The sequence below is a fragment of the Salmo trutta genome, chromosome 26 (assembly GCF_901001165.1).
Source record: "Salmo trutta chromosome 26, fSalTru1.1, whole genome shotgun sequence".
Lineage (NCBI taxonomy): Eukaryota > Metazoa > Chordata > Actinopteri > Salmoniformes > Salmonidae > Salmo > Salmo trutta.
The window spans coordinates 18729587-18742688 of NC_042982.1; the positions used below are offsets into that span (position 1 = coordinate 18729587).

Below are 13102 nucleotides of genomic sequence, written 5' to 3' on the forward strand. Positions count from 1 at the left end.
TCCTTCTACAGATACTACAGCAGGGCAGACTAAAATTCTAAACTCAAATTCTGTGAATGAATTCGTACCTGGCGGGTTTCAAGCTTGCTGTGCTGTGTTAAGACAACCCTTTTAGCCTACTAGGCCGCAGCAGACACTAGTGGAGCCAGGATTCCAGTATTGGCTGGGCCAGAGAAATGTGTGGCCACGAAAAAACATATTTTTCTAATGATTGAATTTTTTCTAATTGCGATACGAATAGGCTCAAGGGATCCACAAGAAAACAACAGGAAGTTCATCTCAGTATCAGATCAATTAACCAAATATACACAGAGAAACAGTGAAACCAAATCTATTTGATTGATTATGAGACAAGTCACAGGCTTTTGGTCGGGAGTAGGACAGGCTGCTACGCGAGTGATGAGCAAGATCCACCTGTTAAGCTACATAACATGGAGAAACATTTTCTGATCAGCTAATCTATGAGCAATCTAGAATAAAGATGATCATTAGCACTCACCTCAACTTAGCTAATATTTCCCAGCCTGGACCCAAATATCCCAAAGGAGATTCAGTCAAAACTAAAACCTGACTTCGATTGATTTATCAAGATGAGTCCCAAAGCAGCACAATGGCGCTGTCCCAATCAAAACGGTGCTGAACTGATCATCTAGGTGACCCCTCACGACTATTGCTTTAAATTAGTAGCTTATATATGACTTTTGGTGTTTCAGTAAGCAACAATTTGATACATGCCTTCAATTGCATTAGCCTACTTTATCCCAATATTTTCGTCAATCAGTCGATCATAACGAAGGTGAGTTTCCTCTCCGTGCTTTTTCTAGGCCCAATGGCTGTTTCATCGTCTCTTCACTCAACTGCCGCCTGCCTCCGCCATATTGTTCTCAACACCAGTTAAAGTCAATATACTGTTCTAGAAATCTGGCTTTTTTTCGGGTTCGGGCTCATTTCTGTGGTGTTGGATTCAGCTCATGAGAACTCTAGTGCAGACTGGCAGACAGACAGATAGACTGGCAGACAGGCAGACTGGCAGGCAGACAGACTGTTCTGTCTAATGAAAACTGCCCTCCTGGAGACAGAGAAACAGATAAAAGGGAGTGTGCATCAGTGTTTATGCTCATTCCAATGCCCCCGCTCCACACCGTCCCGCTCGGCCCAGGAGCAATGTTCTCAAGGAAGTATTACATTTGCGAACACATTAAAACCTCTCTGGGATATGTGGGACGGCGTCCCACCTCGACAACAGCCAGTGAAATTGCAGGGCGCCAAATTCAAAACAACAGAAATCTCATAATTAAAATTCCTCAAACATACAAGTATTATACACCATTTTAAAGATAAACTTCTTGTTAATCCAGCCACAGTGTCTGATTTCAAAAAGGCTTTACGACAAAAGCACACCATACGATTATGTTAGGTCAGCGCCTAGTCACAAAAAAACATACAGCCATTTTCCAGCCAAAGAGAGGAGTCACAAAAAACAGAAATAGAGATAAAATTAATCATTAACCTTTGATGATCTTCATCAGATGGCACTCATAGGACTTCATGTTACACAATACATGTATGTTTTGTTCGATAAAGTTCATATTTATATCCAAAAATCTCAGTTTACATGGCGCGTTATGTTCAGTAATGTTTTGCCTCCCAAAACATCCGGTGATTTTGCAGAGAGCCACATCAATTTAGAGAAATACTCATCATAAACTTTGATGAAAGATACAAGTGTTATGCATAGGATTATAGATAAACCTCTCCTTAATGCAACCGCTGTGTCAGATTTCAAAAAAGCTTTACGGTGAAAGCACACATGCGATAATCTGAGTACAGCGCTCAGCCACCAAAACAAGCCATACAGATACCCGCCATGTTGTGGAGTCAACAAAAGTCAGAAATAGTGTTATAAATATTCACTTACCTTTGATGATCTTCATCGGAATGCACTCCCAGGAATCCCAGTTCCACAATAAATGTCTGTCTGTCTGTCTGTCTGTCTGTCTGTCTGTCTGTCTGTCTGTCTGTCTGTCTGTCTGTCTGTCTGTCTGTCTGTCTGTCTGTCTGTCTGTCTGTCTGTCTGTCTGTCTGTCTGTCTGTGTGGTGAGAGTGAGTGTGAGTGTGAGTGTGTGTGTGTGTGTGTGTGTGTGTGTGTGTGTGTGTGTGTGTGTGTCAGCAAGCCTGGGGCTAACCCAGCCTCAAACCAGCCTCACAGGGAGACTAGAGAACACTGACATTAAAACAGACAACAACACATTTAGATTGTCCCCGGCCCTCTTCAGAAAAACTACAGTTGGAAAATGTATTATATGGTTCATGTATAAAAATACCACCCTAAAACTGGTCATTTCACTGGTCTTAGTTAAGTAAATCTCACAGTAGACAATACAGTTAGCCCACAGGTTGTATCCTGGGGACAATAGAATATACAGTACATAAAGCATAAAGCCTACTGGGTTTGAACCCATTTCAGTACAGAGAGAAGAGAGAGAAGAGAGGGTGAGTGACAGGAGGACTGGGGGAAATGATGGATTGTCCAGGTGTCTTATTCAAAGCCTCCAATTCATTGCATTGGACAAGGTTGCTTTGGTTTGCTAGACTCCAGGTGCAGTCAGACTTCTGTTTTTGTCTGTGCAGCAGGGAGAGTGAGCCAGGCAGGCTGGAAGTCAAAACGCCTGGAAGTCAAAACGCCTGCTTCCATACAACCCAGTGTCTACGTCAAATAACACCCTATTCCCATTACAGTGAAGGGACCTGTGTTCTACCCTCTTGTTGCTTTGAGTCAGTGACTCTTGTCACGGAGTGAAATGTAAATGTTAGCTGGAGACTAAATCCAGCTGGGAGAGGCAGGTCTTTTGTCCCAGATAAAGAACTGTGACCGAGACATTGAAAACAAAATCTGTGGGTTTGAGGAGGAGATCAAAAAGTGTTGCAGCACCAAGTTCAAGTACTTAGAAATAGAGACATTGCTTTGAATAAAAGCATCTGCAGATTGCCGAGAAAACAAGAAGCTTCTACCGAATCAAATCAGATGTGAAAAACGGAGATGAAGTGATTGCTCTGAGCCTTCAGGGAACATATGGTAGGAGGGCTGAACCTAATGAACCATATATTGCCTGGCTGGCACTTAACACTACAGTCTGGTTCAACCATCAGGTCTGGTCCTGGCTCTGTGGTCCTGATCCAACCATCAGGTTACAGTCCAGAACCCACCGTGACACTACAGTACATCTGTGGCTTTGGGCGAAACACTAATGCTGAGGAACAACACTTTGAAATATCAATGGCTCAGTGAAGTGGAGTTCTGATGAACAAATCTCAACAGTATAGTTGTCCCTTAGAAGGTCCCACAGATGGTGTGTTTTTAGTTCACTGAGACTATCATCTCCTCTCTACTCTTCTCCTCTCCTTTCCTATCTTCATCTCCTCTTTCCTCCTCTCTTCTCCTCTCTTCTTCTCCTTTCCTGTCTTCCAAATCAGTGGAATGAGTGACATTTCTAATCATCCTGAACCAAAAATATTCATTGGAAAATCCTCTGTGCAACGAGGCAGATATAAGGCTAGCTATACGTTTCCTATTCAGAATCACTGTGAGCTTTGTCTATCAAACCACACCAATCAGAGTCAAGGGATGAGACATGGCAGGCCAGCCAGTATCGGTGATGTCTTTTCAAGGCCAGGTCAAGTGAGAGGGGAGGCCTCTGAGTTCACTCCGACGGACGGGTGCCAAAGCACGGTTCAGACAGGAACCTTTCTGACTGCAGAGGAAACTGATAAACTCACAAGTTTGACTCTCAGCTCAGCGCCAATCCAACAGACAAAACGGCAAAAAAGTATATATATTATCTTGCAGCAATCAGTGGTCTTCTCTGGTTGCCATGGGGTTGCTGAAGGGGGCCCTTGCAATGACAGACCATTCTCTCCCTGACTATGGGGGTGGTGGGTTAAACTGCCGAGGTGGTGATGGGCATAGACTGACCTCACACCCAGCTAATGAGGTCTGGAGGGAGATCAGATTGAGGTTAGGGTGGAGGGAGAGATGGAGGCCAGGAGGTGAAAAAGACAAGGAGGGAGGGAGGCAGGCGATGGAGAGAATGAGGATGGAGAGAGTGGGGAGTGGAGGAAGGGAGAGAGGGATAGATGGGGGAAGGGACGGAGTGAAACAGGAGGAGAGACAGACGAGGAAGCCCCCCCCTGCCTGTGTCACCTCCGCCAACTGTGCCAGTGGCCGGCGCTCGTTGGGCCTCATTTCCCCTCGCGCTGCCAGGGGACCCACTCTCGTCTTACCGCTGGAGCCATACCAACCCCCCAAAAACACACAGACAGAGGGCCGATTCTTACCCCCACATAGAGACAGAGAGATAGAGATAGAGAGAGAGAGAGAGAGAGAGGCAGAGAGAGAGAGAGAGTTTATTTCACTTTTGTTTATTATCTATATCACTTGCTTTAGCGATGTAAACATATGTTTCCCATGCCAATAAAGCCCCTTAAGGAGAGGAGAGGAGAGAAAAGAGAGAGAGGAGAGAGAGAGGAGGAGAGAAAAAGCGCGCGAGAGAGAGAAAGAGAGCGAGAGAGAGAGAGAGATAGAGAGAGCGAGCGAGCGAGAGAGAGATTCAATAGAAAGGCGATGTGCTTCTTGTGAAGTACTGGTTATTTACAGAATCAGTCATAAATAAACATGAAAGATGGATCAGATAAAGCAGCTCTCTGTCAAACACAAAATACATAACAGCGGACTCTGTTCAGAGCTCAATGAATTTGAGTTAGACAGAAATGGCACCCTATTCCCTATATATAGTGTATTACTTTTGACCTGGACCGATAGGGAATATATAGGGACTAGAGTGCCATTGGGGACACAGCCTTGGTCCAGATTAATGATGTACTCAAGACTCAAAGGGCTAACAAGCACACATCCACTCTTACCTCCCTCCATTCAATTCATTTACAAAGGGAATCTTGACCAAATGTACCAATTCTGCAGCTGCCAAAACTGAAAGAGCTCTTTCTACTTCTATGAAGTCTCCAGTATAGAGTAGAGCTGCCCCCCACTGCCCAGGCTCATGTCCTGTCTGAGAGAGAGTCCTGTGAATAGACCCTGGTCACAGAGAAGGGTCCTCCACACCTCCGGCTGCAGGGGAATTCAGTGTCACTGTGGCTGTGTGGCTCCCATTCTGCAGCCCTTTCATTCAGCCACTACAGTGTGTGTGTGTGTGTGTGTGTGTGTGTGTGTGTGTGTGTGTGTGTGTGTGTGTGTGTGTGTGTGTTTGTTTGTGTGTGAGGGTGTGATTGTATATGTGTGGTGTGTGTGTGTGTGTGTGTGTGTGCGCGCGCATGTGTGTGTGTTTGTCCTAGCCTGACTGGTAATGTTCCATTATGGAATACAAGGCTGACTGATAATGTACCATTATGGAATACAAGGCTGACTGATAATGTTCCATTATGGAATACAAGGCTGACTGATAATGTTCCATTATGGAATACAAGGCTGACTGATAATGTTCCATTATGGAATACAAGGCTGACTGATAATGTTCCATTATGGAATACAAGGCTGACTGGTGATGTTCCATTATGGAATACAAGGGGATTAAATAAGCATCTGAGACTAACCCACTCATAGGGTATGAACACATGTATGAACTGTGTTTCTATCCTCTAATGTAAAGCACTTTGAGCTATATAAATCCAATGCATTAATACAAAGCAGTGTGTTGTGGGCCCTAGCAGTGTGTTGTGGGCCCTAGCAGTGTGTTGTGGGCCCTAGCAGTGTGTTGTGGGCCCTAGCAGTGTGTTGTGGGCCCCAGCAGTGTGTTGTGGGCCCTAGCAGTGTGTTGTGGGCCCTAGCAGTGTGTTGTGGGCCCTAGCAGTGTGTTGTGGGCCCTACACAACACAGACCTACTGTAGGTACTGTATAGCCAATCACTGCATGTTTCAATCTCTCCAATCACCAACTACCTTATAAAGACAACACAATGTGCATCCCAAATAAACTCTATCCCCTACACAATGGGCTCTGGTCAAAACTAGTGCACTAAATATGGAATAGGGTGCCATTTGCGACACAGCCACAGTTTAAAGCAGGTACCAATAAGGGCATGATGCTTATAGGGGAAAATACATGGAATGTCATAAAGTGGAGTCCAGTCCATCATGCAGTTCTTGGTCTTTAACATGTTATTCCTCATGTCATTCCCTATTTCCCCTCCGTGAGGCGACCTGTTTTCCCCCATATATCTGCCCTATTACATTGCCAGATTGATGACTGCTAATAGGTTTAAGACTTGTCACTTTAATTGAGGTGGAAAACTATTATTTTCATTCATGATATTTTTGCACAACACCTAATTATAACTATATAAGTATTCCTTATATAGTTGACGCAGAGAGTAAGTGACAACCTCTCTTAGGTAGAGAGAGAGCGAGAGTGAGAGAGAGAAAGAGAGAGAGAGAGAGAGAGAGAGAGAGAGAGAGACAGAGTGTGTTATGACTAATCATGAACTGCTGTTAGAGAAACATAGAGGGAACAGAAACCCTAAACCTTACCCACTTCAAAATGCTGGACTGATGATCACAATACCCCTATTGTAATGGCTGTTGGACAGTATTGAGTGTGTGGAAAAATGTGCAATGGGAATTTCTTGCATATAGAGAAAATGCAGTCGGTTGGTCGTCAGATGTCTCGCTGAGATGCTGGGATGTGAAGCTGCTGGCACCCTGAACACACATGCACAGACACACACACACCCAGAGCCAAGCCGTCTGGCCTCACATGGCACGCCAACTACACGTCTACAGCCGCCAAGCAGGACTAAGACAGGCCAGGGAGGCACCACACGCACACACACACACACACACAGACAGGCCAGAGAGTGGCTGGCTTTGAAGAAGTGTTGCATGCTGGGAGCCTGGAGGCTGCTGATGGAGCAGGAAAAGATGATAGAATAACGTAGAAGTGCTTGACATCATAAATATTCTGATCCATAACCAATACCAGTACATTATTTCTCTGTTCTCATCCTTTCTGCCAATAGATGTATAATTGAGATTCAGACCTCCCATACAACCACTGCCCCTGTCTCAGCTGATATTCTTCTGGTGCCCCAGTGCTTGACTTGGACTGAAACAGGTGCCGGTTCTCATGTTGGGTGCCGGTACTGTTTATCTTTAGGTGCAGGACCTCCACAATACGTTTTGAGCTAAAATTATATAAGAGAAACAGGAGCTCAAGCAGTAGAAAAGGTGCCAGTACTCGCCTGCTCAAGTCAAGCACCTCTATTCCCCTCTCTCCCACACTTCCCTGCCTCCATCTCCCCCTCTCCCTTACAAATCTTACTCCCTCTCCCCATCACCCTTCCCTCTCCCTGGGGCAGTCACTGGGCAAGATCCCGTTTGCAACATCACTCAGCCCAGCGGAAAGCTTCTAAACCCTGGCCGTCTCAGCCCCAACCCCTCTCTCTTAAACCCAACCCCAACTCATCCAAACCCTGGCCGTCTCAGCCCCAGCCCCAACCCCTCTCTCTTAAACCCAACCCCAACTCATCTAAACCCTGGCCGTCTCAGCCCCAACCCCTCTCTCTTAAACCCAACCCCAACTCATCCAAACCCTGGCCGTCTCAGCCCCAGCCCCAACCCCTCTCTCTTAAACCCAACCCCAACTCATCTAAACCCTGGCCGTCTCAGCCCCAACCCCAACCCCTCTCTCTTAAACCCAACCCCAACTCATCCAAACCCTGGCCGTCTCAGCCCCAACCCCTCTCTCTTAAACCCAACCCCAACTCATCTAAACCCTGGCCATCTCAGCCCCAACCCCTCTCTCTTAAACCCAACCCCAACTCATCCAAACCCTGGCCGTCTCAGCCCCAACCCCTCTCTCTTAAACCCAACCCCAACTCATCCAAACCCTGGCCGTCTCAGCCCCAACCCCTCTCTCTTAAACCCAACCCCAAACTCATCTAAACCCTGGCCGTCTCAGCCCCAGCCCCTCTCTCTTAAACCCAACCCCAACTCATCTAAACCCTGGCCGTCTCAGCCCCAGCCCCTCTCTCTTAAACCCAACCCCAACTCATCTAAACCCTGGCCGTCTCAGCCCCAGCCCCTCTCTCTTAAACCCAACCCCAACTCATCCAAACCCTGGCCGTCTCAGCCCCAACCCCTCTCTCTTAAACCCAACCCCAAACTCATCTAAACCCTGGCCGTCTCAGCCCCAACCCCTCTCTCTTAAACCCAACCCCAACTCATCCAAACCCTGGCCGTCTCAGCCCCAACCCCTCTCTCTTAAACCCAACCCCAACTCATCTAAACCCTGGCCGTCTCAGCCCCAACCCCTCTCTCTTAAACCCAACCCCAACTCATCCAAACCCTGGCCGTCTCAGCCCCAGCCCCAACCCCTCTCTCTTAAACCCAACCCCAACTCATCTAAACCCTGGCCGTCTCAGCCCCAACCCCAACCCCTCTCTCTTAAACCCAACCCCAACTCATCCAAACCCTGGCCGTCTCAGCCCCAACCCCTCTCTCTTAAACCCAACCCCAACTCATCTAAACCCTGGCCGTCTCAGCCCCAGCCCCTCTCTCTTAAACCCAACCCCAACTCATCTAAACCCTGGCCATCTCAGCCCCAACCCCTCTCTCTTAAACCCAACCCCAACTCATCCAAACCCTGGCCGTCTCAGCCCCAGCCCCAACCCCTCTCTCTTAAACCCAACCCAAACTCATCTAAACCCTGGCTGTCTCAGCCCCAGCCCCTCTCTCTTAAACCCAACCCCAACTCATCTAAACCCTGGCTGTCTCAGCCCCAGCCCCTCTCTCTTAAACCCAACCCCAACTCATCCAAACCCTGGCCGTCTCAGCCCCAACCCCTCTCTCTTAAACCCAACCCCAACTCATCCAAACCCTGGCCGTCTCAGCCCCAACCCCTCTCTCTTAAACCCAACCCCAAACTCATCTAAACCCTGGCCGTCTCAGCCCCAGCCCCTCTCTCTTAAACCCAACCCCAACTCATCTAAACCCTGGCCGTCTCAGCCCCAACCCCTCTCTCTTAAACCCAACCCCAACTCATCCAAACCCTGGCCGTCTCAGCCCCAACCCCTCTCTCTTAAACCCAACCCCAACTCATCCAAACCCTGGCCGTCTCAGCCCCAACCCCTCTCTCTTAAACCCAACCCCAACTCATCCAAACCCTGGCCGTCTCAGCCCCAACCCCTCTCTCTTAAACCCAACCCCAACTCATCTAAACCCTGGCCGTCTCAGCCCCAACCCCTCTCTCTTAAACCCAACCCCAACTCATCCAAACCCTGGCCGTCTCAGCCCCAACCCCTCTCTCTTAAACCTAACCCCAACTCATCCAAACCCTGGCCGTCTCAGCCCCAGCCCCATCTCAGGCACACAGATGCTTGTGAAACAGGAATTAAATGAACAGTTCCCTCTCCCCCAGACCTCCTGTGTGTTAGTGTCTGATTGCTGCAGCAGCAACAGAAGCTTTGAAGTCTGGAAGAAACAGACACTGATAAAAAGCAGAAAACAAAAAACGAATGGTCTTTTTCTCATAACAGACGCAACAACAACCTGAGAAAACGATACCTCTTAATGAGGTGTAATTACGGTTTTGACCCCGCAGTGGGATCTGGCCTGGAGGCCCTGTAGCGAATTGTCAATGGTTTGCTTTTTTTTTGTCTACCATACCCATTTTTTGGGGGTGTCTTTTGTTGAGGTTTGACATGTGACATGTCTTTTTGTCAGATAAAGCCCTACCCTGTCCTCCTGCAGCTGAATTAGGTAAATAAAGTGGAAACATCTTTTGTCTTCAGCTGTCAGAGGGGCTTTACACTGTCTCAGTTACCTTGGAAACCTTGGAGAGGTGAAGGAGAGGACAGCCAGAAGAGAAGAGATCCTCCAGCTCTGCAGACACCAGGTAAACGCCTCACTTAGTATGTTTCCAAATGGCACTCTATTACCCATGTAGGGTACTATATGTAGTGCACTATAAATAGGGAATAGGGTGCCATTTGGGACACATGCTTAGCCTTTCTCCAACCTAAACTCCCTCACTTCATTTTCTCCACTCTAAACTCTCTTATCCTCTACAATCCAATCTAAACAGATTGAACATTAAAATAACACTTAATGGCTGACAATACTTCAGCAAAATCCACCAAACGATTTTCTATCTGTGTAATATTTCTCCTCTAAGTAATGGTCTCTCCATTTCCCTTAAAAATGAGTTCAGAACTTCAGACCGCTCTCAACCCTCAAGGGTAGTTCTCTTTCCAATATAGTCTTCATTTGATATTTGGTATTTCCCTGCTCGTATACGAAAAAACTAGCAGCTTGAATACAAGTTACAGATATAGGACTTCACATGATCAAGATGCAGGTGATAAGGCTTTCAAGACTTTTAGTCGTCGCAATAAAAAATTCTGAAAGTTTCGCATGCGAGATTCACTTGTCGACAGGTTGACTAGAAAAACAGAATAGACAATGTCCTTCCTACCTGTAGGATGCAGGACCCAGCGGCCGTGTTCTCCTTGATGGATACATTGTAGAAGTTGCTACCGAACACAGGTTCATTGTCGTTAATATCTTGCAGTACCACATGGACCAGAGCTGTGGAGGACAGGGAAGGCCTCCCTCCGTCTGTAGCCACCACAGTCACACTTGGCCTGGGCTGCGACTCATAATCCAGCTGGGAAAGCGTGGTGATGATCCCTGTTACTGGGTCTATGGTGAACCACTGGGCCTGGTTCTCATCCTGGCCAGCCTGGCCATCCTGGAGGAGGCTGTATGTGATGTCTCCATTGGGCCCCTGGTCATTGTCTCTAGCTGTGACCTGCAATACGAAACTCCCTGGGAACACCACCTCAGGTATGGCCTGCCTGTACTCCTGCTGATCAAACAGAGGAGGGTTGTCGTTAACGTCAGTGACTTGTATCGTAAAGGAGGACTCAGCCCTGAGAGGAGGGGTGCCTGCGTCTGTAGCCATCACCCTGAGTTCGTATGTGTCCCTCTCCTCTCGGTCCAGGATCTGGTCCACACACATCAGGTAGATGATGTTGTCCTTGGTGGTCAGGGCAAACTTTCCATCCCCTCCTTCCAAGGAGACGTTGACATTGGCGTATTCTCCGTAGTCCGGATCGGTGACGGAGATGCGTGCGACGTACTGGCCAGGCTGGGCGCCCTCGGAGATCTGTGGGGAGCCGTCTTCGCTGAGGAAGATGATGGTCATGGTGGGCTGGTTGTCATTGTAGTCCCGGACGTGGATTGTGACAAAGGCGTTGGTAACCTCGGGCTGCGTGGCGTTATCCCTCGCCTGGACCACAAGCTCGTGGACCCTCCGCATCTCAAAGTCCAGCGGCTTGTTGAGTGTGATGACACCCATACGCGAGTCGATGACGAAGTAGCGCTCCGGGTCGCTCTGCCTGCGGTTGATCTCATAGAGAACCAGGCCGTTGTCTCCCTGGTCAGCGTCAGAGGCAAAGACTTGGAGGATGTTGCTACCCGGCTGCAGATTCTCTGAGATAATGGCGTGGTAGCGACTCTGGTTGAAGACTGGAGCGTTGTCATTGATATCCTGAACCGTCACATCTAGCACCATCTGACCAGTCCTCTTAGGGGAGCCTCCATCGAACGCCTCCAGGGATAAAGTATAAGACGGTCTGGTCTCACTGTCCAGAAGAGTGTTGACCACCAGGTCCAGATAGAGAACCTGGTTGGATCCTCTCCGGGTCTCCAGGAGGAAAGCCTGGCCGGGGTTCCCGTCTTTGATAAGGTATCCCTGGGTAGTCAGTTGACCCTTGTCCCCATCCACCGCCGGCTCTAGGGGGAACCTGGTTCCCACTGCCGTCATCTCCGGGATCTTGAACGCCGCTCTCCTCCGGGGGAACGTGGGAGCGTGGTCATTGATGTCATTCACCGTGATTGTCACTTCAATGGTCAAGCCCGTCATAGTCACTGCAATGAAGTTGTACCGGTCCCTCAGCTCATGGTCCAACACCTTGGCTGTCTTGATGATGCCCGTGCTCTCATCTATGTCCAGGTCACTCCCCACCCCGGTGCCCTCATGGTCTGATATGAAGTAAAGACTTGCGGTGACGCCAGGCGGTAACCCAGCACTGATGTCCCCTACAATGGTCCCAGCTGGCTGTTCCTCATCCAGCTGGAGCTCCAGGTTCCCCAGGACGGTGGAGGAATGGACGGTGATCAGCTCCAGGAGGATGTAGGCCAGCAGCAGGACCCCTCGGCTCCACCGGCCCTCATCCTGCAGCGACCTTGACACAGACCGCCCCAAACCCTTGGCCTCGGTCTTCATTCTGATGGCTTCTTCCTAAACCTGAGAGGGACACAGAGAGATGGGAAATATGTTAGCGTGTGCTGTACTGATCGTTACGTCCTGACAATGTGTGCGTCCCATTTGGCACCATATTCACTACATAGTCCACTTCATTTGACCAGAGTCAGTAGTGTACTATGTAGGAAATAAGGTGCCATTTGGGAGTCAGCCCAAGAAAACCTCTCGACTGTTTGTCCTGGTCAGGTCATGTAATCAGGAAACATTCCTGGCTCCTCTTATAACCTGATCCAGCAACAAAAGCTGAGTGCTTTTTATTGGCTTAACAAAGGAAGGGGACAGGCTTTTTCTGTATATTTGGTGAGCTGTGTAAAAATTCAGGAAAATGCCTTAAGGTCCGTTTTTCCATATGCTCTACAGGCTGTGGTCCCAACCACAGTGCATATAATAGATCTCTTGCATCACAGACCAGACCACAGACCAGACCAGCCCACAGACCAGACCACAGACCAGACCAGCTCACAGACCAGACCAGCCCACAGACCAGACCACAGACCAGCTCACAGACCAGACCAGCCCACAGACCAGACCACAGACCAGACCACAGACCAGACCACAGACCAGACCAGCTCACAGACCAGACCAGACCACAGACCACAGACCAGACCACAGACCAGACCACAGACCTGACCACAGACCAGACCACAGACCAGACCACAGACCAGACCACAGACCAGACCAGCTCACAGACCAGACCAGGCCCCAGACCAGACCACAGACCAGACCACAGACCAGACCACAGACCACAGACCAGACTACAGACCA

General features: G+C 48.6%; 1 protein-coding gene across 1 annotated transcript in view; it reads right to left on the bottom strand.

Annotated features, from left to right (window-relative positions):
* The window catches only part of LOC115163320 (protocadherin-16), a 200011-nt gene that overhangs the window by 163026 nt on the left and 23883 nt on the right, over positions 1–13102 (bottom strand). Inside the window, exon 2 of the mRNA XM_029715105.1 lies at positions 10484–12319. Within this exon, the coding sequence (XP_029570965.1) occupies positions 10484–12298 (1815 nt within the window). The 5' untranslated portion in view covers positions 12299–12319. The remainder of the gene's footprint in view (positions 1–10483; positions 12320–13102) is intronic.